This window comes from Microcaecilia unicolor, chromosome 6 (genome assembly GCF_901765095.1).
Source record: "Microcaecilia unicolor chromosome 6, aMicUni1.1, whole genome shotgun sequence".
In the NCBI taxonomy this organism is placed as follows: domain Eukaryota; kingdom Metazoa; phylum Chordata; class Amphibia; order Gymnophiona; family Siphonopidae; genus Microcaecilia; species Microcaecilia unicolor.
Genome location: NC_044036.1, coordinates 47,058,100 through 47,085,941, shown reverse-complemented (window position 1 = coordinate 47,085,941; position 27,842 = coordinate 47,058,100). Strand labels below are relative to the sequence as shown.

Below are 27,842 nucleotides of genomic sequence, written 5' to 3'. Positions count from 1 at the left end.
CTCCTTTATTTGGCATTGAAGACTATGATTTCAGAAGCTTACAAAGCATCAGATAATAAAATCCATTCCATCTGAGAGTGTTCAGATCTGTTGCTATATCCATGAATGGGGAAGTCCTCATTTTGGTTCAAAAGATTTATAAAGCTGTAGCATGAGGATGCAAATTTATCCACAGCTTTCTCACGCTCAGTAGAAGTGACATGTGACCATCAGTAGAAGCACCTGAAGAAGAAGTGTTAATGCTGTCCTGTGAGATGCCGCTTTTATTCATGTACGGGTGCATGTTGTTGGAAAGCAATATATTACATAAATTCTTATTAGCTCTCACACCACAGTGTACATCAGTCTACAGTTTACATGTTTTTTCATGTATTTTGTTTTTCATTTCTTCTTGATGTTACTCAATCTTTTAGGTAGTTTTGGTGATTGTTGTTGTGTGTTGGTTTTTTTTTTTTTGGCTTATCCTATTTTGTTCATTTTCTTTTTGAGTTCTTTAGATCTTACTGCTGTCAAAGCCATTAAAACTGAAAAAGATAGGATTCTGCCAGAAAGCATGGAAGTTCTCTCTAGAGTTGGTTTTGTTTCAGTTCCTAAACTGAACACTGCTAGCCTAGTCTGATGTAGGAGCCCATATAAAAGATGGCAGGCCACACAAACGTAATTTACTTTTTCTCAGGCTCTTCATTCAGAAGAGATTTGTAGAATTCTGTACTTAAATACTACTAATAAATAGTAATTTTTTTTTTAATTTTTTTTAATCTTGAGCTATTGCTTCTTGGGAAATTGGTGTAGGTCTATACACCAACTTCTAAGCATGAATTTTCTTTTCTGGGATCATTTAGTAGATTTTTCGTATAACTAAAATTTTGCCAGAAATATGTGACGTTAACTACTATATTTTGCTTTTGCAGGAATTACACGTGGGCAATAACCAGATAGAAATGTTAGGGTCAGAGCATCTTAAACATCTGACCTCTCTAGTTGTACTGGAGCTTAGGGATAACAAACTAAAATCCTTACCAGAAGAAGTTACCCTACTTCAGGGCTTGGAGCGCCTTGACCTCACTAACAATGACATCAGCAGGTAAGATGAAAAGCTGAGTTAAAACTTTATTTGACCTACGAATGGTGTGTATGTTTAGTATTGATGTAGAAATAAAGAGCAGATCCCAAATAAGGGGGGTGATACAACTCTTTATTAAAAATCCAAAGTCCTTAACAAATACCCAGCTTGGGCCACATTTGCCCGTACATGGGCTGCATCGGGATTATAAACTAGGAATCAACATAAAACATACAGATAAAAAAAAACCAAACATCATAAAAAAGGAACCGTATAAACATCTTATGTACACACACAATAAATATAAAAATTCATATAATACCATACATTCCATAGCTGAACTGTTGCATTCATGCAGTACAGCTTAAAATGGTAAGGAGTTGTGATGCTTTGCAAGATGTATTTTGTTTATATTGTTTGACACACCTTATCAAAGAGTTAGTCACTTCTCCACATACATCCTCATTTCTCTTTTCAGTTTGATAAGCATCAGTTTATCCCTGCTTGTGTTTCATTTTTTCAGTGAAATAGGAACTTGCAAGAAGTGTAAACACATCTCTTGTCATTGCCTTTATGATGGATCCTATTAACCTATAGAGCAGCAGACTAGGCTCATCACCAAGGATGTACACATAACACTTTCCTGGTTTGTTGAAACTGTATTCAGAAATTGATGTCTTTTCTCTTTAGATTATTTATATACTTCATTTTTGTAGTACAATAAAAGCAGCTTACATGTTGCATTCAGGCACCTTTCGTTTGTCCCTAGTGGACTCACAATCTATTTGTTTGTACTAGGGCAATGAGGGGTTAAGTGATTCGCCCATGGTCACAAGGAACTGCAGTTGGAATTGAACCCAGTTCCTTAGATTTGCAGCTTATACTGTACTAACCTTTAGGCCACTCTTCTACTCCACAAGATGTGATTTGATTAGGCCACACCAAAATCTACAGGCTGTGTTTAAACCTGAGTACTTGTTACTTAGTGGGATAGGTGGCACTGAGTTGCTGATGTGGTTTGTATTGTTTACTGTGGACTTGCTATACTGACTGTAGTGTCACCACACCAAAGCAGAAATAAGAAAGGAACTCATTACTCAGAGGTCAACTATGCTGGTTACTTTTGTGCTGGAGCCAGATTGGAATGCTGTATTAAGACTTTCCTTACGACACTTAGAAAATCTGTTTTTGGGCTCAAAGGTCTGGATTTTTCCTGATCTCTCAAAGCCTACACAGATGCGACGCAGGGCATTTTTAGAACTGCGACCCAGAGTTATGGCATTGGGAGCAAATTTTGTGTTACGTTTTCCTTGTATTTGTAATGTAATGTTTGAGGGTAAACAATTTCAATTTGTGGAACCTAAACAGCTTAAAGAATTTCTAGATGCTAGAGTTGATGTGAATGTTGTATGCCCTCCCTAAATTGCAGGCTGGGGTCTGAAAACAGAGGTAGCAACTGTATTTTGTATATTTTTCCTTAATGGCTATTAGATACTTGAAATCTTGGAATCATTTTTCTCTTAAATTGTGGACGGAAAGGCCGTACACTTTTTTTCCTTAATGTATTTTAGTTTTATTTTTCCTGTAAAATGAATGCCGGTTGCATATTCACATTGTTTTGTGATATATTATAAAATATTAATAAAGATAAATAATAAAAAAAGAAATAAGAAAGGAACACCAACCATATTAAGCTGATGTCCTTGACGTTTTATCTTCTGCTGCCGATTGTCTTTGTAGGATTTTAGCGGGACTAGATCCTTGTAATTGAGTTTCCTCTTCCTGAGCACTACTTTCTTGAGGGTAACGTCTGTAAATGGGTTTGTTTTGTGCATACACTTAATAGGAATAGTCCTTGCTCTTTAGCCCCAGTATGATGAGTACTATCTCAGTCTCTCAAGTGTACTCTGGGTTAGTGTTGATAATGTTGCACTTCTCTTGGCATTGAGGACGGACATGCTTGTTCTGTTTTTAGCAAAATGTTGATACAGTTTTAAAAGTGAATGCTATTGCTAAAGGAAATATTTGTACAATTATTTGGTAGTGGAAAGAGTTGAAAAAGTACTTGGATTTATCTAATTTGTTTTCATTGGTAGCTCAAAGGGATACAGTAGGCTCATGGTCTCACTCTCCAATATATGAATTATACTAACAGTTTCTCTAGTGCTAGCTCCCTTTTTTCTTCATTTCCAGTTTCTATTCTGTGTGTTTTTCTCCCTAAACTGTACAATATTTATATCACAGAACATCTTTCATGCAGAAGTACCTTGCTTAACAATAACTTAAATATGAAAGCACATTATTTTTACTAGCTGTCACTCACTTGTGCACATCATATATCTTCCCTCATTCCTTTCCACAATACCTTACTCCGTCTCTAGATTCTGTTCTGTTTGTCTTCAGTCTCATCATTTTCCTCTTTCTTAGACCCATAAACAATCTTGTCCTACCTCTGTTGATCTTATTCTCTCATTTTCATCAGCTTTCCTTCCTAAACCTATTCTTAACATCTTTCCTTTTTGCTGCTCCTCTATCTCCTGTTACCTCTCTTGTGATTTATATGAGCCTTATCTGTTCAATAGGCTCATCTCTCCAACGGGTTTACCAGTTACAGCTGGTCCAGAACTCTGCAACTATACTGGAACCAGTTAGTTTGAACATGTTATTCCTTAAGAACATAAGTCATGCTGAGCCAGACCAAGGTTCATTGAGTGAGCATCCAATTCCAACAGTGGATAATCCAGGCCACAAATACCCAGCAAATCTCCAAAAAATAGATCGTATTTCTTAAAACCTTACTTTAGTCTACTTGGCTAATAGTTTTTGTATGGACTTTTCCTTCAAGAGCTTGTTCAAGCCTCTTTTGAACCCTTTAGTTGTGTTGACCAAGTCCTTCTGCAACAGATTCTACAGTTTTTGACCTCCATGAAAAAATACTTTCTCCAATTTCATTCTGCTGTTTTAGTTTTATGGAATGTCCTGTTCCATTATGTAGCTTCCCACTATTCCAGAACCTGTGGGATAGTTGTGTCCATCAACCAGCAAGTGGAGATAGAGAACTGAAAACTGAGCTCAGACATATCTCTCTTGGTATCTGGCTTCTGGTTCTGAGTGATTTGCTCCTGGTCCAGTGGGTCATCTGGTCTTCAGTTGAGCTTTGCAGGTGGCTTGAGTCTGCAGAGTCATATCTGGAAGTCTTCAGATCCCTGTCTGTAGTGCCCTGTGAACAAATTTCTGCCTTCCCTTCACCTCACCCTTGTTTCCTGTAGAGCTCTCCTTTCTAGCACAAGAATCTTAGGAGAAGGAAAGAGGTTTACTGGAGAGTGTGGGACAGAATATCAGTCCTGATTCTGTCTCATCTGGGGTAAGACTTGTGGAGACTGTGAGCATGAGGGGAGAAGCCAGAAGTGGTAAGTCTGACTGAAGTTTGAATTGAACAGCTTGGAGGGCTGCAAGTTCTGCTTGGTGCAGGGGAGGGATACTGACGCACCGCTTGGGACCACGTGGTGTGGCACTTGGGACAGTCAGGATGAATGGCGGCTCCCATGGAGGTAGTTAAGTAGTATTCCTGCTGTAGGACCTGCTGGCAGTTCTCGGGGGATTGCAGTGTGTGTAAGCCAGGAGTCCCATGGGACACAGAAGAAACGGTTGGCAGCAGCACGTCTTCAGATTTGGCACAGCATCCTAATAAGCTAGGGATATCGGGCTCTCCGTCAGGGCCAGTTCGCAGTTTGATGCAGGACAGTGTATGAGTGGGCACCATTTTGTCATGGATGACTGGCAGTGGTTTGATAACTCGTGGATCACAGCTGCCATTTTACAACTTCAGGGCTTGACAGAGCATTCAGCTGCATGGGATTTTTGTTTTCTCCATAGTTTTACATTGCTCTTAAACAGGCCTATTGAGTGAAGCAGGGACAGTTGGAGTTGCTGCAAGGTGCATCAGTTTCTCGCGCCATTGCCCCTCCGACTCCTAAGAGAGCTTGTTGTGGATAGATGAAGCTCTCCATTTCTCCCTTCTTATCTGATGTGGCCTCAGTCTATTCAGAGGAGCCATCATTGAAGAAGCTGTTAGAGGAGGGAGAGCTCCCTCCTTAGGAGAGGGATGACCCGAAAGTACTGAGGTTGTTTCATAAAGAGGAGCTCGGTACTATTATTTGAGGCACTGGCAGTGCTTTCCATTGAGGAGCCTTCAGGTTCGGCATCAAGAGTTCCATCTTCATCTCTCATGAGGGGTCTTTGAGGTATTTCTAAGGCCATCCTGATGCATCCTGACATTCAGGACCTGATTACAGCAGAATGGGTCTCACTGAACGAGCCTTCAGCTTCAGCATCAGGAGTTCCATCTTCATCTCTCATGAGGGGTCTTTGAGGTATTTCTAAGGCCATTCTGATGCATCCTGACATTCAGGACCTGATTACAGCAGAATGGGTCTCACCAGATGCAGGGCTGAGTGTGGGAAGAGCCATAGCTTGCCTTGACCCATTGGTTCCAGAGGAGAAAGAGAAATTGCAGCTTCCTAGGGTGGACTCCGTGGTTACGACTGTTACTCATCAAGACCAGCTTGCCAGTGGAAGGTGGCATTGCCCTAAAAAACCTAAAGGATAGGAAGCTAGAAGACTCTCTGAAACAAGCCTTTGAAGTGGCTTCTTTGGACCTTCAAGCAACAGTTTGCAGCTGTATTGTGGCATCAGCAGTCTGCAACACAAGACTGGCACCCTAACTCCCAGCTGGAAGCGGAGTTGGCCTACTTGGCAGCTGCTGTTTATAACATGTTACAGGTTACGGTCTGCAGTATATCTTTGGCTGTCACAGCACGTCAGTAGTTCTGGTTGTGGCATTAGGCACTGGATGCAGCGTCCAAAGTCCCGTTTAGTTAAACTGCCTTTTCTGGGCCAAGTGAATGTTTGGAGACGATCTCGGTAACTTGGTGAAAGAACTGGGAGAAACTAAGCCACAGCGGTTGCCTGAGGATAAGCTGAAAACCTTTGGTCATCTGTCTTCAGGGTGCTCTCCATCTCAATTTTGAGACAGTAGATGGTACCAGCCTGTTCGTCAGCAATATGGTAAGAACTCCCACTTTCATGCTTTTAATCTTCCTCTCATGCAGACAGGAAGTCCTTCTGTCAGTCAGTTAGGGCACCCGGTGCTTCCCGAGTTTCACAGTGAATCGAGGGTGGTCCACATTTCTCTTCCTCTGGTGGAAGAATGTCGTAAGGAGTGTTTCAGGAGGAGTGGGCCAAAATCATGTTGGACCAGTGGGTCCTGGATGTTCATACAGAAGGTTACAAGTTAGAGTTCTCCTGCCTAGTCGCTTCTCTGTTCTTGCTGCCTCCTTGTCTAAAGGGAACCAAGGCAGTCTTGGTTCAGGCCACCGTAGATTCCTTGCTGGTGCTCTGGGCCATTGTTCCAGTTCCCCAGGCTGAACAGGGGCAAGGCAGATACTCTGTCTACTTCATTGTCCTAAGGAAGGAAGGAAGGCACCTTTCTTGCAGTCTTCAATCTCAAAGGTCTAAACCACTGCCTCTGAGTGTCTTTCTTTCACATGGAAACACTTAAGTCATAGCTTTGGTTCAAGCAGGAGAATTTCTTATCGCCCTCGATCTCAAGGAGGCATACTTGCATATATCCATATGGCTACCACACCAGAGGTTTCTATGTTTTTCAGTGCTAGGCCATCACTTCCAGCTCAGGGCTTTGCCCTTCAGTCTTGTCACGGCACCGAGAACATTTACCAAGGTGGTGATGTGGTCAATGCTGCATACCTTTTGCCAAGCACTTTAAGGTGGACGTTGCGATGCGCTTGAAAGCCAGTTTTGGGGTTTGGGACTTTGGTCCTTAGGGCAGTGGTGCCAGGATCTCACCCACTCTTTTCTGCATCCCATAGGTTCTGGAATAATGGGAAGTTATGTAATGGAAGGAGAAATTAGATCTTACCTGATAACGTTTTTCCATTAGTTTTTCTCACTGTTCTAGAGGTCAACACGAAGTTTCTGAGGTGTTTCGTTGGTGCAAAGTAATGGGCCAAATATCGTTTGTCATCGTGTATGGTGCTTCCTGTATATTTTTTGTTCTCTACAAGTTGTCCACAAATGAGAGAGGTCCATTGCTCATGTGGTTAGTATTAGGTGAGTGAATTGTGTAAGGTGATTGTTTGTTCTGAATATTATTCTTACTGCTTGTCTACATAAAAACTGAGGAGCTGGACTGGATGCCAAGAGAGAGCTCAATGTTCAGTTCTCTATCTCCACCTGCTGGTTGATGGACACAGCTATCCCACAGGATCTGGAATAGTGGGAAAGACTAATGGAATGAAATCAGGTAAGACCCAATTTCTCCTTGTTTAGTGCTAGAAAGGTTTTCGGTTGGTGTATAATAAATTATGGCAAATAGTAAACTGAACAGAAAATATGGAAGGATTGAAAAGTTAATTTGGCTGGAACCAAGTTAAGTATCCATAAAACAGAAAAGGTTTATTCTGGAGCACCAAGGTCCAATGTATGATGACATTATCCTTGGTAGACATTTTGATGTCAGTCTCTCTTCAATTATATTGTCTCCCAGTTCAGTATAGATGGTTGTTTAAAATTCTTTTTTTTTTTTAGCTCATAGAGCCCTTCACCAGGGTTGTCTATTGTATCTGTCAACAGTTGCAATCCCCTATACTCCTTCCCAATCACATTGGTCCTTCCATCTCCTAAGAATGCTCGTTATGAGTACTTTGCATGCTGCTTATTTTTTCTTTGCACCTTCTCTCTGGAACAGTTTGCTTCCTTATTTACGCTCTAACCTTTTCTTTGGTAGATTTAAATCCCTTCTCAAAGCATGTTTTTTTGAATTGGCATTTGGAACAAAATTACCCGTTTCGGAGTCTAACTGACCTGCGCCTAGCATGTAGGGTTAAGAATTTTTACTTATTGTTTTTATCTTTAAAAAAATAAATACATTTGGATATGTCTGTGTTGTTGTGATTGAGAATCCTAAATCTTCAAATGGTGTTCCTTTCTATGTTGTTCTTATTTTTATTGATTGTAAACCATCATGACCCGGTTTTGGATTTGGTGGGTTATCATGAACCTTGTAAACATATTGAGATCATTCAGAACACAGTTCAGCAAATCAAGCATGTTGTCAACGTCCTACGGATGAAGTGGGCAACGTTTATTTTTAGTCCTGAGTAAATCTCAAATTTGCCCTACCATAAATGCAATCAACCCACCTAACGTAAGTAACTTATCAGGAGTACTGTGCCATGCACTAAGAGGACGATCATTTTTGTGTTTTACTAGTACTGTAGTGGTAAGATGTTTTTCCCTATTCATCTTTACAGCCTGCCTAGTTCACTGGGAAAGCTTTCAAATTTGAAATGTTTGGCATTAGATGGTAATCCTTTAAGAGGCATTAGAAGAGATATTATAAATGTAAGTACATTCCATTTTTTTTAATTAAAATTTAAAACTGTAATAATTTTTTGATTTAAGTTTTTAAAGCATAATGTGTGCTAAGACAGTGTGCGATAAATGCATGTATATTGGCTATGTGGCATTTTGCACACACTAAGGTCCATTAGCGTTCGCTAAGCTTTAGTAAAAGGGCTCCTAAATATGGGTAATATTTTTTTACTATTTTACTATTACAATTTAAATAGCATCTTTCTTACATATATTGTATTTAAATTAATTTTAGAGAGGAACACAAGAATTTCTGACGTATCTAAGGAGCCGAATTCAAGTTGCAGGTAGTTTTTCTTTTCTTTTTCTTCTTTTTTTTTTTTTCTTCTTCCCCAGTTTTCAGGTTTAGAATGGATGTGTATTTGTGTGTGTTTAAGAAGCACTTTAGTTAAATGGTCTCAAAAATAGATCTAGAAATGCTTTTGATGGGGTTGTACAGGAGGAAAAATTGTACATTTTGCAAATATTCCAAAGTTTGGGTTGTCTTTTGGGTGCTCTGCACCTGCCTAACTAATTTCTGGCGGGCTCTAGTGCAAGATCACTACAAATTTTAATTTGAAACTAAATACCTCCTTCCAACAGTCTACAAAGGCGTTTAACTACAAAATTTATATTCTACATGCTACCATGTCTGGATCAAGCAGGGCAGATTACATTATTAACATCAAACGTAAAAACAAATAACAGCTTGCAAATTCAGCTATAAACATAAAAGGGGGTAGTTTTGTAACATGACACCTATGTGAGAAGTCCAAAAAGGCAATATAAGCAACCAGAACCATCTATATTAGCATGCAGATGCTTACACGCAAATTAATATTTGCTTTGAAAAAGATGTAAATTTGGCCTGCATATTTTATAAAATAAATACATACACGACAAGTTCTCCTCTACTCAAGCCCCAAGTGCTTCCCTGGGAACATCTACATATATATCACATAAACATTCTGTGTGCCTACTTCTTTTGTGCAGTGACACAAATTTATAAATGCCCTTTTCTGCATAAATAAAACAGATTTATATGTGAAAAAACCTTTATAAAATTACCACCAAAATATATGAACAGATTAACAAAAAAATGAAATTGGCTTAGAAATACCATAATAGTCACAAAGTTCAGCCTCAAACCACTTTCTACCTGTCACCCTTATCAATACTTTGATAATTTTTCAAATAGGCATGATATCAAGGCCCAAAGAAATTGCACGCAGCCTGACCTTTCCTTTAATTCCGATGGTAAACTGTTCCATGAATTGTAACCCTTCCAGAAAGGGACCAAATTTTTGTCTTTTATTAATCAAGGTTATTTTCAAGGTCCTTTTTAAAGAATATTTTAACTTTTCAAATACATTCAAGCAAAAATAACTTGAACTTGTGAAATAGACCATTAGAAAAATAGATAAATACATATAAGTAGAAATCGGAAGGATTTCCGTAAGCCCTCAGTAAGAGGGGGGGAACCAACATCAAAGAGGCCTTATCTTCTAACACAATAAAAGCAAGAATACCTCGTGTAAAACATTCGGACACCTGGAATATAATCATTACATCTCAAACCTGAGATTAGGTACTGAAACAACCATACTCCCCAGAGAATCCTTTGCACTTTGTTTAGGATTATAGAGAAAATATTAAACGTCACCTCTGCTGATCAGGCATATGAACAGTGTGGCCCCTAGAGCTTCCACCTCAGGGCACATGGGAAAAAATTGTTTATTTGAGTAACATAAGAAACATCTGGAAATACCCTAATTTTCTGCCCCATAAATGTTTCTCTTGATTTCAAAAATATAGCTTAATTAATCTGACTCCAAAGCTAAAGTATCCATCAAAGTTCCTCGCTATTTGTCTTCATAGTGAGAATCTTCCAGTACTTAGTTTAAATCTTACTATCCTCAAATAGCTCAGATTGATCACTGTTCTCTGTCAAGCCAGAAGTATGCTTTTTAATAGAAAAATAGTATTAGCTTTTTAGTCAGTAGAATAGTGTCTTCTGGGTTAAATTAAAGCTTCCAGTAAATATTTTTTAAATAAAGCAGGTGGTAGCTTATAAATTTAGGGGTCCTTTTACTGAGGTGCGCCGAAAAATGGGCTGCGCTAGTGTAGGCATGTGTTTTGGGTGCGCACATATCCATTTTTCAGCGCGCCAGTAAAAAAAAAAAAAGGCATTTTTAAAATTTTTGCCTGAAAATGGACATGTGGTAAAATAAAAGATGGCTCATGTCCGTTTTGGATTTGAGACCTTACCGCCAGCCATTGACTTAGCGGTAAGGTCTCGCGCATTAATCGTGCGATAATCATCTATGCGCGTAGAATGACGATTACCACCTGGTTTCTTCAGCACGCCAGAAAATAAAAATGATTTTCCAGCATGTGTAGTGGACATGGGTCAAAAATGAAATTACCGCAAGGGCCACGCGGTAGCCGGGTGGTAACTCCAAACTGATGTGCATGTAGGTGTCTGCGCGGCTTAGTAAAAGGCGCGCTAGCGTTTTTCGTGAATGCTAAATGCTAGAGACATCCATAGGAATATTTGGGTGTCTCTAATGTTTAGTGCACGTTTATTTGTAGTGTGTACTAAAAACGCTAGTGCTGTAGGAGGTAAACAAATAATCCTTTGGATAACAGTTACCCACAGATTACTTACCAAGATTCCCCGATGCAGAAGTCTGGCTAACAAACTCACTAGCTCTGTCTAGGGTGATACATATATATATAGGAATCTTGCTTCTGGCCCCTACTCCAGGTGTTTTTGTTAGAGAAGTGAACACAAGCCACAGTGATATATATTATGTTTATTAGAAGTAAGAAAATAGATAAGATACAAAATAGAACTCTTCACAAGCTTCTCTCCGCTATAAATCTCTTACTGATAAGAACACTACCAAAATATATGGTCTAACTATTCACTGATTATCCTTAGACTAAATACCGTAATGATTAGAACAGTACAAATGATATCCTAATAATCCTTATGAGAAAATCACACATCTTATGCAAAATACACAGTAGCAGCTTCTTCTCTGACCAAGAGATGACATAAACCAATCTTACATTAGATAAACCACTCGCTAACCCCAGACTAGGAAGTAATTCACCATGATCTCACCGTTCTCCTTATGACGGCTTCAGATGACAGGATTAGATTCCCCAGACACTGTCTCAGCTGTCCTTGTCTTAGATGTCGAGCAGGTCTCTCTCTGTAGCAAGCAGGTTTCCGTCCCTCCTTTGGATCTCAGAGCCAATTTCTCTGCCACACGTAATTGCACCAGTTATGCAGGTCACAAGGTTGGTATCAAACACAGTCTCTGGCTCACCCCGAGCCTTGCTGGATTTCTCAGGTCCTCTCACCGGTTGCTCCTCTTCCGAGGGTCTCCGCCTTACTTCTTTCTTCAGTTCCCGCTTTTCCCAGTACCTCTCGGTCATGTGACTGCAGGAACCCAATTATGATCTCGTCCAATTAGTACCTGGGCGAGCAGAGTTCTTTGTTTTGTGACCTTGGAACTTCTGGTGCTAAGATTGACTCCCTTCTCAGCTTCTCAGGATGATAAAAAAAGGGAGGGGGTTGGAACACAGAATGTCCTTGGCTTCAGTGAATCTGCCAGTGTTTTTCCTCAAGCTGAAGCTGGATCTCACTGACACAGTAGGATTCATGTCAGAGGTGATAGCATCCATCTTGTTTGTAACAGGATGCACTAGGCTTGTATGATCACAGGGAAATACCCCTACAGTGCGCCTTTGTAAAAGGAGCCCTAAGTGATTTAAGATGAAAAGGGGCATCAGTGGGATTCAGACTCTGATCTCGCACCACTAGGCTACTTCTCCGTTCTAAGTCAAGCAATACTTTACTTGTGGGCCTTGTATTATACCCTTCTTAAAAAAAAAAAATGGATGTTGCTTCTCAGATTGTATAGTCATTTTGGTGAGGTCTGCTTTGGCCTGTAGGGATTTCTGTTCATAGACATGTGGTTGATGGATGATGAGTAAAAATGGTGTTTGAACTTACTACTGAAAATATTTATATCTCTTGCTCACTACACATCAGAAATCTCATTCACTTAAAGTTTTAACTTATGTACATGGGTTTTTATTAGAGACAGTAAAAGAATTAATGTATACTTATCTCATCTCATTTGGTTTTCTTATTCTAGAGGATACAGCAGACAATCTTGAGCCTTCCACTACTGCCATGACACTGCCAAGTGAGTCCAGGGTCAATATGCACAACATAATGACACTAAAAGCATTAGCTTATAGGTAGGTTGTGTTCAGCTCATATAAATTTAGCTTTTCTCCTTTTATATGTGCTACTTACAATCAATTGTCCTTCTGTGCAATAGTGTGTTCCAAGAAATAACTGTTTTCAAAGCCATATACTTGAGTAAATTGGCTTGTCTTAAAAATGCCTCACTGTTGAAAAATACATATGGACTTTCATAATTTTTTATTTATATTCCGCCTTTACTAAGGCAGAGTACAAAAAAACATTCACAATAGTTGTCAACACCTAGACAAATATTGCAATAATCATAAAAAATATACAGTCACATAAAACATATGATACACTTTTTTCATTTAACAGCAGTTCTTCTCTGTTGCATTGTGCTTCTTCATAGCTTTTTCAAAAATGGAAAATGCTTTCAAATGCTTCCTAAAAGTACTAGTGTCAATCAGCAATCTGAGATGAGTTGGAATTTGATTACACTCTACTGGGCCTGCAAAAGAAAATGCACAACATCCTAGTTTCTTCGTAATGAGCTACTTTGTGTAGTGGAATTGACAGAAACCTCGCACTCTGACCACACATTTTATGTTTAAACTGTTTTTATTGAAAGTAATTAAACATAGCAACACGGTAATCATTTTTGTAGTATTACATAACAAAGTCAATATAAAATTTCTACTTCCCCCCTACCCCCCCGACCACACATTTTTTTAACACTATTTTTTTTTAAGTAAACAAGCACAACAGACAGCAGTCATCAACGAATCACATCTGTGTAGTAACATGAATAACAAAACCACCCTGCTAAATTAGAGAAAACAAAAATTAACCCTCCCCCTCTCCCCCACACATAGAACCTCTATTCCCTCTCTACCCTCTTCCCTATCCCTACTCATTACAGTCTCAACTGAAAAAACTGTCCCCACATTTCTTGAAACTGTTTCCACTTGTGTGTTTGGGTATCATTTGTGAACGTTATAGATAGATTGCAATGCAGTCAATCTTTAATCTTGCTCAATATTGGCAGATCAGAAGTTCGCCAGTAGGATGCAATAAGCAATCGAATTGCAACAAATTTCAAAGCTTTAATTTGTCCATGACCCCCATTATTCCTTCCACTCGCCCATTCAGCAAGGCAGCCTCCATAGTGTATGGTATAGGAGCCCCAAGAAGCTGTTGTACATAATCAAATCCTTTCTCCACAGCTCCTGGATTTTGGGGCAACCCCATCAAATATGGCTATATGTACCCTCCACTCCACCCCCCCTCCAGCACATGCCTTTCCCTTTCTCTATAATCACCTGCATCCAGAGTGGGGAATATTGCCACCTCACCAACACCTTAAGGACATCTTTCAATCTGAGGTGCATAAGATAAATTATGAATACATAATGAGATGCCTTTCTATTCATCCTCAGGAATCTCCCTATTCAAGTCTTTTTCCCAAGCTCTCCTGTAACTCGCCTTCCATCTTTCCGGATCATTAAGGATAGTATATACCAGAGATATACAATCCCTACTACCCCCTTGTCCCACCAGGTTTTCAAAGGCATTTTTAGTTCCCCTTCCTCCCGCTATACATTTTCCCACTTGGATAAAGTTTTATTTGAAGATAAGAAAATAGATCACTAGCTGCCAATTGGTTCCAAAGTGTAAAATCTGCTCATTCTCTATAAATATTGCCTCCTCCCTCAAAACACCCAGGGAAAATCTACTACAGTACAAAGAAAAAAAAGCCAACGACAGAATTCCCCTTGTAGTGACATACAACCTAGAGCTGGAGAAACTGAGGAAAATCATAAGAGACCTACAGCCACTACTTCAGGAAGATGAATTACTGAAAGAGATAGTCCCATCCACACCAGTGCTGGCCTTCCGACAGCCACCAAATTTAAAACACAAGCTGATCAGAAGTAAACTTCCAACACAGACGGAAAAGGAAAAGGGCACGTTCCTGTGTAACACAGCCAGCTGCAAACTATGCCAAAACATTTCACAAAACCCCACAGTCATTCACAAAGGAAAAATATTCTACATAAAGGACTATTTTACATGCTCATCTTCCAATGTGGTATATATCATTCAGTGTAAGAAATGTAACGAAGGATGCTATATTGGAGAAACAGGCCAGATGCTTAAGACAAGATTCAATCTACACAGACATCACATGAAAATAGCCGGTACCAGTCAGGCCCCCACCCCTGTGGGCCAACACTTCACTAGACCAGAACACTGCACCAGTGATTTCACAGTAAGAATACTGAAAGGTAATTTTAAAACAATACAGGAACGTAAGACCTTTGAAATAAGAATGATTGAATATTTTGACACCCAACAAACAGGACTTAATAAGGATCTGGGTTTTCTAACTCATTATAAAACATAAAGCTGTTCTCTGTTTATTTCTCTGTTTAGTACCCTCCTCTCACCTACCAACACCCACTCTGTTAGAATATCAATGAAATGCGTTGATGTCCCCATGCATACCCCCACCCTCCCACTCTGTCAGACAGTCAAAGTAATGCTTTGATGTTTCTCTCATATATACTATCTGCTACCTCATTTGCTTATTTCCAATCTGAGGAAGAAGGGCAACCTTTGAAAGCTAATCAAGAAATGTATTAAGTTATGTCCAATAAAAAAGGTAATATCTTATTTTCTTTTCCATGTTTTATTTTGTTTGATTTCTATTGATAATCTATAAACAGACCAAAGTTTACAAGTACTTGTCTTTCCCATCTTTGAAACATGTCACTACCTTTACCAGGATGAAATTTATCCATGTCTCCCAATAATTGAAAGTAGGGCCATTTCTTCCTCGCTAGCAAAAGGGAGCGGGTCTTAAACCACACTTCCATTTGTTGACTGTATAAATGGGTTTGGAATTCTCAGATGTCCCTGAGTGTAGTGACAGCCCATGGGGGAAGCCGCAATTTGCGATCAACACCTCCATACTGTACCAGAACCCATTGTTTAGGTTGTTCTACCTACCATTCAAACAATGCTTTCATTTACGCAGCCTGGTAATATTTCTCCAAATTAGGAATTCCCATCCCCCCTCCCCTTAGATAGAAACATAGCCTCACGGGCCATTTCCTTTCTTCCCATATAAACAGAAAAATTTTTCTGTGCCATCTTTGAAAAATTATCCTTGATATTTCAATAGGTAACACCCGGAAGAGGTAGAGAAATTTGGAGAGAACCATCATTCTCACCACTTCCATCCTCCCCATCCACGATAAGATCAGTTTATCCCATCTCTCCAAATCTCGATTAATGCCTTTCATGATCGGTATATAATTCTATTTTGTCTTCCAATCTGCCTCTAGTGTAACACCTAATTATTTTATAGAGGCAGAAACCCATCAAAATGGAAAGTGTTTCTTCAGCCTGATTGCACATATTTTTTAACTGACATGAGAGATCCATTCTTAATGCTGGGGGAAACATGGCTAGATTTGGTTTTCAAATCTATACTCTGGAAATATTTGTCTATTCAAAATGCAAGTGCAAAGTCTATAAGGCGTACCATGTATTTAATTCTCAAAGGCCAATATCCTCCTAGTTTCTCTTTGAAAATTATTTACAAACTCATAGTTCATGCAACTGTGTGGATGTTCTGAAACTTGCCTCCAGAATGACTGAATTATAAACAAAGCTGTTTTATTGACTTAAAGAGAGTTTGTCCTCCTTGCCGTCATAAATCTCTGGATTATGCCACTCTTGTAAACCAGCATACAGTTGATAAATTTAATTCTGAATGTACATGTGTGTGTGGGGTAAGTTTTTTCAGTTAATAGTTTTGTTATTTCTTTTTGGTGCCACTCTGATCTTACTGTGCAAGGAAAGGTCTAAAGCAAGCCCAAACTCAAATTTGTTTGATTTGGGATTGGAGGGATTAGCTACAGAATTGGCTAGCAGACAATATATATTAAAAAAAAGAATTTAGATTAGAAACACCTGTTACGAGTCTCATGTTTCATTCAGGGTATGCCTTGATGGACCTGATTATAACTTACCTTCCTGTTTGGTCCCTTCATAAGTATGGCAAAAAGTCTTGTGAAAAATACTGAATCTAATAAACTAATGCTTAATGGGTCAAAAGCATTTGGGTGACTGCTGGATCTCTGCATTCAGACTAGCATTTCTTGGCTCATGAACTGTTCCATACTGTGGACTTAATCTATTTTTTGTGTACGAGGTGACATGACCTACACGAGGTTTGCAAAATTGTAAATGCACATTGTTGGTTTCTAATGTTACAAATATATTAGTCATAAATAGCCCTGTGCTTAAGAAGAAAATATACATTATTGTAAAAATTCTTTTGTCTAGTGAAAAACAGGCAATTTCAATTCCGGATGAAATATTTAATGCAGTAGGGAATAGCCCAATCACCGCAGCAAACTTCAGCAAGAATCAGCTAATAGAGGTTCCTAAGAGGTGAGCAGTATATGTTTGTCTTTGTTTGAGTTACCTATTGTGTATATTTTTAACCATGGCAGTATCTCTTATTGACCAGTATAACTATAACAGGGGATTTCAGTGTTGAAGAGAAAGGTGTAACAGAAATTTGTTTAGATGTTAAATTTGCATTTTAGACCTTTTGCCTCTTTGCTTCATGGTTGATGTGATTGACCATAGATTCCTTTTGCTGGCTGAAGCCTAGCTGGGTAACTTCTGAGACTGAACCCCCATGGGGTTATAGTCTCTTCCCTAATACTGAACTTGCAGGAGTCATTACTCTGTTGGCAGTCTCCCTTTCTCTCACCTTGGGTCCAAAAATGAGCTTACCTGTTAATTTCTCTTTCTTGAATCCCACTAGACCAGTTCAGAAACTTCCTGGGAAGTTTGCAGTTTACTTCCCCACTCCCTTGCCACCTAGGGAATTCCTTAGGTTATACAGAAGTTTTCTCTGTTTTTAGAGGTAACCAGGTAACCTTCTACCTTAATAACCTGAGTTCTGTTAATTCTTCTCTTATTCTTTCATGGTGGCATTCCTAGAGGAGGGGATTTGTTATAAGACTCTATTGCATTCAGCCTTTTTCATTGCTTTGGAATTTTGGATATTGGCAAATACCTAGTCTGCACAACTTCTTTATCAGTGTTTGTCCTCCGTCTTCATGTTCTGGCAGGCTGATACAAATCCATGTATCTGGATTAGTCTAGCAAGATTCAAGAAAAGAAAAATAACATTTAAGAATAAATTCCTCCCTATCTGGGCAAATGATCATAAGCACAAAATATACTGTTTAGCTGATATGAAATTACACACTTGGGCTACAATCCCAGCTGAAATTTGTAAAAAATGTTAATGATCAGTCCAGAAAGTTAAATAAAAACTGCAACCCTTATTAAAAAACAAAAGGGAAGGAAAAGAAGATGGGATGTGATTACAATCAAAGCAGTTTACCATATTTTTTCTTGATTTAATAATGTGTAGAGTGGTTGCACATTCCCAGCTACAGAGAGCCTCAGTGTGAATATATTATAAATCTGCATAGTTAGAATACACAAATCTTTACTGTTTTATTGATTTTTGGGAAATAAAGTATGCTTAAACTTTGTGCACATGGTGCTGCAGTGTGGAGTTAAGCATTCTTGTCTACAAGATCACAGAACTACCTGTGCCCAAAAAGAATCAGAATCTGCTTGGAATAGTCCTCAAATTAGCTTGCATTGTTAAAAAGGTTAGTTAATTCTGTTGTACAGTAGATGCAAAACATTATATTTTTGTCATTTGACAGGATTGTGGAACTGAAGGATACAGTCTCTGATGTGAATCTAGGCTTCAATAAGCTCACCTCCATATCCTTGGAACTTTGCATGCTTCAGAAATTGACATATTTGGATTTGAGGTATTTAACATAATTCTTTTTGGACCCAGGTCTTTTCTTCTCCTTTTGTTTCTTGTTTTTATTATCTCCAGCTTAGTTGGTTCCATCTAGGCTTTTTTTTCCCCCCAACTCCTTTACATGCCTTTCCTCTTTCAAATATACCGAGTTGAGTCATTAGTGCGACCATCCTAAGCTGGTGGCAATGTTTGACTCTTTTGGAACCTTACTACCATGAGCCATGACTAATTCCTCTGTGGAGGAGAAATGCTGCTGGACTGACCCCATTGAAGGCTGTGACTGTATCAGCTTTTTACCATCAAGGGGAAGTGGTTTTTAAGTTCCCTTATAGGTTTGTTGCTATGCGTTGTGAGTTATACACAACTTTGGTTATTTGATGTATTGGACTTATGTGCTGTGGACTCCAAATGCAGGCACTGTAGTCGAAACATAGGTCATGTCGAGTCCCTGTAGTGGTTGTGTATTTCTCCAAGTGTGTTTATACTAACTTGCCAATTAAAAAATTTTTAAGAGACTGCTTTGGCTCTGCACTGGTCTTTGGCCATCTACGCTGTTTTTTGGCTGCTTCTTCCTGACCTGTGGAGGTTTCTCCTTCTTTCTGAGCATCTAGGTGTCGTTCTTATGCAGTGACCTAAACTTCCCTTTCCTTAGCATCAACAACAGACTAGCCCAGAACTTGTGATTTATGTGCCTGTGTTGACAGCAGGTGGAGGTGAGACACAGTAAAATTCTGTACTAATAGTAACATGGGCAGCTTAAATAATTCAATATTCTCTCTCCAGCAGGTGGTAGATGGCTGACTGTGTTGCTCTAGCTTTACATGACTTTAACTCTTGGATTGATTGGTGTGAGTGGAGCTGGGGGGAAAGAATTTCTATTGACTGAATTTATTGAAATTGGGGTGGTGCCAGGTTCCTTCCCCTCCTCCCCCTTCATGCTATTGGCTTCCTTTTCTGCCATGTCTTTTAGACAGCTCCTGATGAGCAAGTCAGTTCAAAACTTTTATTAGAGGGAAGGTTTTAATTTTTTGTTGTTTTCCCCTTGTAAGGAAACAGTTGTAGGACCTTCTCTGCTGCCTTTGCCTTGACCGTTCTTTCACTGGCTGTTCCTGCACGGGATTCTGTTCTCTTTAGTGGTGGCTCCTGTGGAGAGCATTAGAAGGTGGTCTTGTAGTGGAGCATGGAGAGCCATGGTGGTCATCTGTGTAGCTTGTAAACCCAGCAGGCGTATGGACAGCAGAGATAATCCGGGAGAAGGCACCTCGTTTTTCAGACTTGCAGAACTACAGCTGGTTTCAGTGGCTTCTTGTGGTTCTGGTTAGTACTGTGGACTTTGATCCTGGGGAACTGGGTTCTATTCCCACTGCAGCTCCTTGTGACTCTGGGCAAGTCACTTAACCCTCCATTGCCCCAGGTACAAATAAGTACCTGTATATACAATGTAAACCGCTTTGAATATAGTTGCAAAAAACACAGAAGTCCCATTCCCTTTCCCCTTTCTCTGTCACTGTGAATATGGACCGGACCAGACCAGACTGTGAATATGGTGGCCATCTTAACTCCTGGCAATGCTGCAGTTTCACTTTCTCATGTTGCCTCCATTACTTCAATACTGGTATTTCCTGACATGCAGCATCAGCAGCAGTTAAGTGAATTGGACTTTTTTTCTAGATCAGGTGCTGCTTCAGATTTTTTTTCTTCTGATTTTTGTATTTGTTCTTTTACATCTCTGGGAGCCCAACCAAGCATAAATATTCCTCCACTACCTATTTTCCTGTTCCTCGAGTTTGGCTTGGAGTTCCATGGTCTCCCTTTTGAAGGTCCGCCATGTGCCTGCTGGTATCCTCTTGTGCTGAGACACATTGTTCCACCTCAGAAAGTCTCCTGTTAGTGGAATCAGACTTTTCATTCAACTCATCGACTTGATTGTGGTTATTTAAGCTGATCAGGTAACTTCCTGGACTCTGTCCCCTGCTGGGACTGTGAAAGCTGCTTGCTCCAGTGCCATCTTTGTTGCAGGGGACTTAGGTTTTTCTCGCGGTGCCAGTGATCCTTATAGACATTCCTGGACTCCTGTTTCCAGAAATAGAGCCATAAGGAGAGTACTCAAGCACCCCTCTCCTACACAATGTGCAGCTGCAGTTTGGTAGAGGAAAGTAATGATTTTTAGCAGATTTTAGGAGGTCTCTGAAGGAGTTCCACACTCGCATCTACTCAGGCTGGCTGCATCATGACTCCCTGTCCTTATCCACCTGATGAAAATTTAATTTCAGCCACATGATACCTTTTACCTGACCTCACCTGGAGGGTCTTGTTTTTAGTGGCAGTCACTTTTACCCTCATGGTCAATGAGCTCCAGGCCCTAGTATTTGATCTACCTTGAACCAAATTTCATCATAACAAATCGATACTGCACACATATCCTTCCTAAGAGTGTGTCAGATTTCCATCTAAAGTCAGTTGTTCTGCCCGTGTTTTTCCCAAAGCCTCCTGACCCAATATGATTAAAGCGTATTGAATACTCTGGACTGCAAAAGAGTCTTGGCCTTCTGCGTGGAGCAGACTAAAGCCCATAAAAAGTCCACTCAGCTCTTTGTTTATTTTGACCAACAGGATGGGGGCTGCCATCGGTAAACGCACCTTTTCCGATTGCCTCATGGACTACATCTCCTATATTTTTGTTGTCTTTGGAGGGTCCTGTTATAGCTCACAATGTCAGAGCCATGGCTGCATTGGTTGCCCATCTGAGATCAGCTGTGGAAGAGGAGATTTGCTGTCTTCTGTCAACACATTCATATTACTGTTTAGAATAAGGTTCGTGACTTGACAGCCATATTGTGTATCTGGATTTTCAAAAGGCGTTTGACAAGGTACCTCATGAAAGGCTACAGAGGAAATTGGAGGGTCATGGGATAGGAGGAAAAGTCCTATTGTGGATTAAAAACTGGTTGAAGGATAGGAAACAGAGATGGGGTTAAATGGGCAGTATTCACAATGGAGAAGGGTAGTTAGTGGGGTGTCTCAGGGGTCTGTGCTAGGATCGCTGCTTTTTAATATATTTATAAATGATTTAGAGATGGGAGTAACTAGCGAGATAATTAAATTTGCTGATGACACAAAGTTATTCAAAGTCGTTAACTCGCGACAGGATTGTGAAAAATTACAGAAGGACCTTACGAGACTGGGCGGCTAGATGGCAGATGACGTTTAATGTGAGCAAGTGCAAGGTGATGCATGTGGGAAAAAAGAACTCGAATTATAGCTATGTCATGTAAGGTTCCATGTTAGGAGTTACGGACCAAGAAAGGGATCTGGGTGTCGTCGTCGATAATACACTGAAACCTTCTGCTCAGAGTGCTGCTGCTTCTCGGAAAGCGAATAGAATGTTGGGTATTATTAGGAAAGGTATTGAAAACAGGTGTGAGGATGTTATAATGCCGTTCCTCAGCGACCCTCCAGACCGGTCAAGACGCGTGGGTTATGTCCTCCTACCAGCAGAGGGAGACTGAGAAAACACTAAGCTTTTGAAGCCTGTATATATAACCTGTGCAGAACCTCCACTAGCCAGTATTTTCTCAGTCTCAGCAGAGGTAGCAGTTGACAGCCTGTGCAGTCTCCAATAATCTGGTGAGGTAGTTTGTCATTGGGTCGTAGGATTTTTTCCTTCCAAACTTTATTCTGTTGCAGTACCCTGTACGTGTGTGTAAAAAAAAAAAAAAAAAAAAAAAGTGCTTTGGGGCCCTGGGTCTGGTGGGGCCCAGTTTTTCCCCCTGGGGTGTTACACCTATGTTTGGGTCCCTCCCCCTGTGCTGCTCTCTATTTCTGTTGGCTTGGCAGCTTTGTGCCTCGGCTGCTTTCTCAGTATTGTAGCCTTGAGTGCCTTACAATTTCCAGATGCCAGAGTTAGAGTACGATGCCTTTAAGGTCAGTTATTCTATGTCATTTTGCTTGCCAGCTTTGTGCCTCGGCTGCTTTCTCAGTATTGTAGCCTTGAGTGCCTTACAATTTCCAGATGCCAGAATTAGAGTACTGTGCCTTTAAGGTCAGTTATTCTATTTCGTTTTGCTTGGCAGCTTTGTGCCTCGGCTGCTTTCTCAGTATTGTAGCCTTGAGTGCCTTACAATTTCCAGCTGCCAGAGTTGGAGTACTGTGCCTTTAAGGGCATTTATTTCTTTATTTTCAGCGGACCGAACGGGGGTTTTGATTCCTTGCTGGAACGAGAGAGCAGCGCTTTCTCCAGTGCTGTTGCAGTGTGAGTGAGTTTTTGGTTTGGCGCGTTTGCGGAACAGCTTTTCCCTTCCCTCGTGGTTTATGGCGGCCCAGCTCCTCCGATGTCGCGCGTGCTCGTGGCGAGGGGTAGAGGCGCCGGGCGCTCAGTGTAGCTTTGCGGTGCACCTATAAAGGTGGCTGCGGCACCCCCCGACTTGACCGCGGAGGGATCGATGGCGTCGGGAGTCTCCGGGTCAGCGGGAGCGTAGGCAGGGCCGCTGTCAGCGGGAACAGTTTCGGCGGGAACAGCCGCCATCTTGAGTCTGACGCGGCCCATGGAGCCGGCTGGTTTTGGGCCTGCGGCCTCCGTTTTTGGCACAAAAGGGCCTAATGACGGTCCAGGAATGGTGGGCTTTCCTCCAGATTTTGTCTGGACGCGGTATCAGGCCTGGAGATCGGGACCCCCCCTCCCCCCCCAATTGGAAGAGGGGGCTATTTCCGTCTTGGCTGAGAGACCACGGTTAGAGTGGTCAGAGGACAGGCAATGTTTTTCTCCTGTAGCTGCAGAAGCTGCGCTTAGTGATCTGGGGGAGTCAGATGGAATTGACGGCTCTCAGGAGCAGGATTGTTGGATTCCTGGAGAGGATCCTTCAGTAGTGCGGATTTTCCATAGAGATGAGCTGTCAGAACTCATAGATCAGGTGTCGTCCACCCTTCAGTTTGGTCCTGAGGTGGCGTTGGGGGAAACTGTCCAGGATCCGTTGGTGAAGGGCATTCAGCGTCAGGCGTGATCCTTCCCTATGAACAAGGATCTCCGGGAGATGATTTGTCAGGAATGGGATTTGCCGTGTAAGGTGGCAAAGGCAATGGCGAGGCTTTATCCCCTCCCTCAGGACGATAGGGATTCCTTTAAGGCTCCCACGGTAGATGCAGTAGTGACGGCAGTAATTATAGCTACGGCTATCCCGGTTGATGGAGGAACGGCTCTCCGTGATCCTCAGGATAGGAAGTTGGGATCTTTTCTCAAGCGTAGTTTTGTTTTGTCGGCTCTAGCCCTGCAGGCCTCGGTTTGTGGGGGTCTGGTAGCTCGGGCATGTTTTCGTTGGGCCGAGAAGCTCCTGGATGATTCAGTAGATGTTGGTTCTTCTGGGGGTCAGGAGTTAGTCGACTTGGACATGGGTTCATCCTTTTTGTCTGAGGCTTTTATGATTTGTTGCCTACTTCAGACAAAAAATATGGCTATGGTTGTGGGTCTCTGCCACTTAAGGGAGCTATGCTCTTTGGAGAAGATTTGGACAAGTTAGTGTGAGGTCTTAGTGATACCAAGGTTCTATGGCTTCCAGATTTTCGGTTCAAGGCAGGGGCCAGAACTAGTTCCTCTCGGGGACGGTTTAGGGAGGCTCAGCGGTATAGGCCGGGCAGATCGAGTGGGACCTACCCCTAGCTGTCTGTTTGTCCAATTTAGATTGTAAGCTCTGTTGAGCAGGGACTGTCTTTTCATGTTAATTTGTACAGCGCTGCATAAGTCTAGTAGTGCTATAGAAATGTTTAATAGTAGTAGGACCTCTAGGGGTCGGTTTTTCCAGCGCACACAGTTCTTTCGTGAGAGTCGTCGCGGAGGGCGTGGCTTTTCCGCGGGAGGTTAGTATTCAGGCCACAATTCCCAATGAAGGTGTGCGGGCTCAGGCTCTGGTGCATGTTGGGGCTCGGCTGAGTCTGTTTTACCAGAGTTGGGCCCAAATCAGGTCAGATCAGTGGGTTCTCAAGGTGTTTCGAGGCGGATGTGCGCTGGAATTCGAAAGCTGTTCTCCCGAAGTGTTTCTGGAATCCCTCTGTCGGTCTTGGAGCAAGAGGGCAGCAGTGAGGGACACTCTGCGGTGGCTGCTCGCGTTGGGAGCCGTGGTTCCTGTTCCTTCAGATCAGCAACGCTCAGGGTGCTATTTGATCTATTTTGTGGTCCACTTTTCGTCACATTTTAGATCTCAAAAGGGTCCATGCGGCACTCAAGGTGCCCTCTTTCCGGATGGAGACGTTGCGGTCGGTCACTGGTGCGGTCAGGAAAGGAGAGTTTCTCACTTCCCTGGATTTGACGGAAGCTTATCTTCACTTTCCTTTGTGCAGCCTTTTGGTTCCAAGTTACAGGGTCCGATTCGTCGGTTCCTTGCAGAGAAGGCGCCGACGGCCCATACTTATCGTCAGGTCCTGGGCCTGATGGCGGCGACCATAGAGGTAGTTCCGTGGGCCAGGGCACACATGCGTCAGGTACAGTCAGCTCTGCTCAGTCGTTGGTCCCCTCTGTCGCAGGACTTGGAAATGTGTTGTCCGCTGTCGGTGGCCCCTCGTCTCAGTCTCCGCTGGTGGCTCAGTCCGCGCAATTTGGGAAAGGAATGCTGTTGGAGTCCCCACAGGGGCTGGTAATGGTCACGGATGCCAGTCTGCAAGGTTGGGGGGCACATTGTCTCAGTCAGGTAGCTCAAGGCCGGTGGTCTCAGGCAGAAGCAGAGTGGTCCATCAACCGGCTGGAAACTCGGGCCATTCGGGTGGCGCTCCAGGCCTTGACGTCGGTGGTTCGCCACAAGGCAGTCCGAGTGCTCTGTGACAATGCCATGGCAGTAGCATATGTCAACCGTCAAGGGGGGAACAAAGAGCCTTGGCGGCGCAGTTGAACTCATCTTCAGGCTCTCTTGGCAGCGCATGTGGCCGGGGTAGGTCACATAGATGCAGATTATCTCAGCAGGCACACTCTAGATCCCAGAGAGTGGTCTTTTCTTCGGTCAGTGTTCCAGTGAGTTGTGTCGGTCTGGGGACTTTCGGTGATCTTAGGGCAACGGCTCGCTATGCGCAAGTTCAGAGATTTTTTTTTTTTCAGTCGCTGAAGAGACCCTTGAGCGGAGGAAATCGACACTCTTCTGTTGCCTTGGCTTCGGGAGTGACTGTATGTGTTTCCTCTGTGGCTGTTAGTCGGTCGAGTAATATAGCGCATCGAACATCACTCCAGTCGGGTGATTCTGGTAGCTTCGGATTGGCAGCGTCGACCATGGTATGGAGACCTGGTGCGGTTGGCAGGGGCGGCGGCCCTGCCTTTGTTGGGATCAGTTCTGTGTCAAGGCCCGATAATCATGCCGGATCCGGCTCGGTTTTCGCTTATGGCTTGGCTCTTGAGCGGCACAAGTTGAAGAAGGGGCTTTCGTCCAGTGGCTTTGCTACGATGTTGAGTTGCCGTAGACGATCCACTTCCTTGGCGTATGTCCGGGTTTGGAGAATCTTTGAGCACTGGTGTGAAGACCATCGAGTTCGGCCGTTTCACTCTTCGGTGGCGGAAGTTTTGGAATTTTTGCACGATGGTGTTGATAGAGGTCTGGCCTTGTCTACACTGAAGGTTCAGGTGGCAGCGTTGTCATGTTTTCGTGGGAAGCTTCAGTGAAAGTCCTTCGCGTCTGTGCCTGAGGTAGTGCGTTTTATGAAGGGTGTTAAGTTGCTGCATCCGCCTCAGTGACGGATGGTGCCTCCGTGGGATTTGAAGCTAGTTTTGGATGCTTTGATCAGGCCTCCGTTTGTGCCTCTGGTATCGGCATCTTGTAAGGATTTATCTTTAAAGGCGGTCTTGTTGGTGGCGATTACTTCAGCACGGAGTGTTTCAGAGCTTCAGGCTTTGTCTTTTAGGGAACCATTTTTGTCCTTTCTGAGGGAAAGGTTTCGTTGCGGACGGTGCTTTCCTTTTTTGCCCAAGGTGGTTTCCGAGTTCCATGTTAATCAGGTCATCTCTCTGCCAGTGTTGGGTGATATGGCTGGAGATTCGGAGCAGCGTGGTATTGCCAAGCTGGATGTCAGGAGAGTTTTGAGTTGTTATCTCTCTGGAACTCAGGACTTTAGAGCCTCTGACCGTTTGTTCGTTCTTCATGGTGGCCCAAAGAAGGGTGCAGCGGCTCCTAAGGTGACCATAGCACGGTGGTTGAAGGAGGCGGTTGCATCTGCTTACTTGGTGAAGGGTCCTGTGGTGCCTAGGGGCTGGTCTGCTCATTCCACTAGGGGAATGGCAGCCTCGTGGGCGGAGAATAGTATGATTTCTCTGTTAGATATTTGTCGGGCTGCGGTTTGGTTTTCGTTGCATTCCTTTGTGAAGCATTATAGGATTCCTGTGCATGCAAAGGACGAGGTGCGCTTTGGGGCAGCAATTTTGACCTCTGGCCTTAGTAGGTCCCTCCCATAAGTTAGTTACTGCTCTGGTACGTCCCACGCGTCTTGACCGGTCTGGAGGGTCGCTGAGGAAGGTGAAATTAGATCTTACCTGCTAATTTTCTTTCCTCTAGACCCTCCAGACCGGTCAAGAGCCCGCCCTGTCTGTATTGGAGGCCAGGAGGTGTGTTTGTTGGATAATTCTTGGCTGCTGTAAATTGTTGTATCTCTAATTGCAGACTGTTTATTTCTGTTTTGTGATAGGAGTCCGGGACAGGTGGGGCTCTTCTTTGATAGTCCACCTGTAGAACCCCAACTGTTTTATCAAAGGCAAAGGAACATGTTTCCGTAAGAGCAAGCGGAAGATGTTTCTTGTTTTTGCAGTTTACTGTGACCACGTACAGGGTTGCTAGTTGTTGTTAGTGTTTTTTGTTTCTCTGCTTTGTCAGGGGTATACTGGCTAGTGGAGGTTCTGCACAGGTTATATATACAGGCTTCAAAAGCTTAGTGTTTTCTCAGTCTCCCTCTGCTGGTAGGAGGACATAACCCACGCGTCTTGACCGGTCTGGAGGGTCTAGAGGAAAGAAAATTAGCAGGTAAGATCTAATTTCACCTTATATCGCTCCATGGTGCGACCGCACCTTGAGTATTGTGTTCAATTCTGGTCACCGCATCTCAAGAAAGATATAGTGGAATTGGAAAAGGTGCTGCGAAGGGCGACTAAAATGATAGCGGGGATGGGACGACTTCCCTATGAAGAAAGACTAAGGAGGCTAGGGCTTTTCAGCTTGGAGAAGAGACGGCTGAGGGGAGATGTGATAGAGGTATATAAAATAATGAGTGGAGTGGAACAGGTGGATGTG

At 42.2% G+C, this 27,842-nt stretch overlaps 1 protein-coding gene across 1 annotated transcript in view; it reads left to right on the top strand.

Moving 5' to 3' along the window:
* LRRC40 (leucine rich repeat containing 40) overlaps window positions 1–27,842 on the top strand; it is an 84,581-nt gene that overhangs the window by 34,412 nt on the left and 22,327 nt on the right. Inside the window, exons 7-12 of the mRNA XM_030205847.1 lie at window positions 912–1,084; window positions 8,395–8,485; window positions 8,751–8,802; window positions 12,667–12,772; window positions 17,076–17,183; window positions 18,488–18,598. Coding sequence (XP_030061707.1) covers window positions 912–1,084; window positions 8,395–8,485; window positions 8,751–8,802; window positions 12,667–12,772; window positions 17,076–17,183; window positions 18,488–18,598 — 641 coding nt within the window. The remainder of the gene's footprint in view (window positions 1–911; window positions 1,085–8,394; window positions 8,486–8,750; window positions 8,803–12,666; window positions 12,773–17,075; window positions 17,184–18,487; window positions 18,599–27,842) is intronic.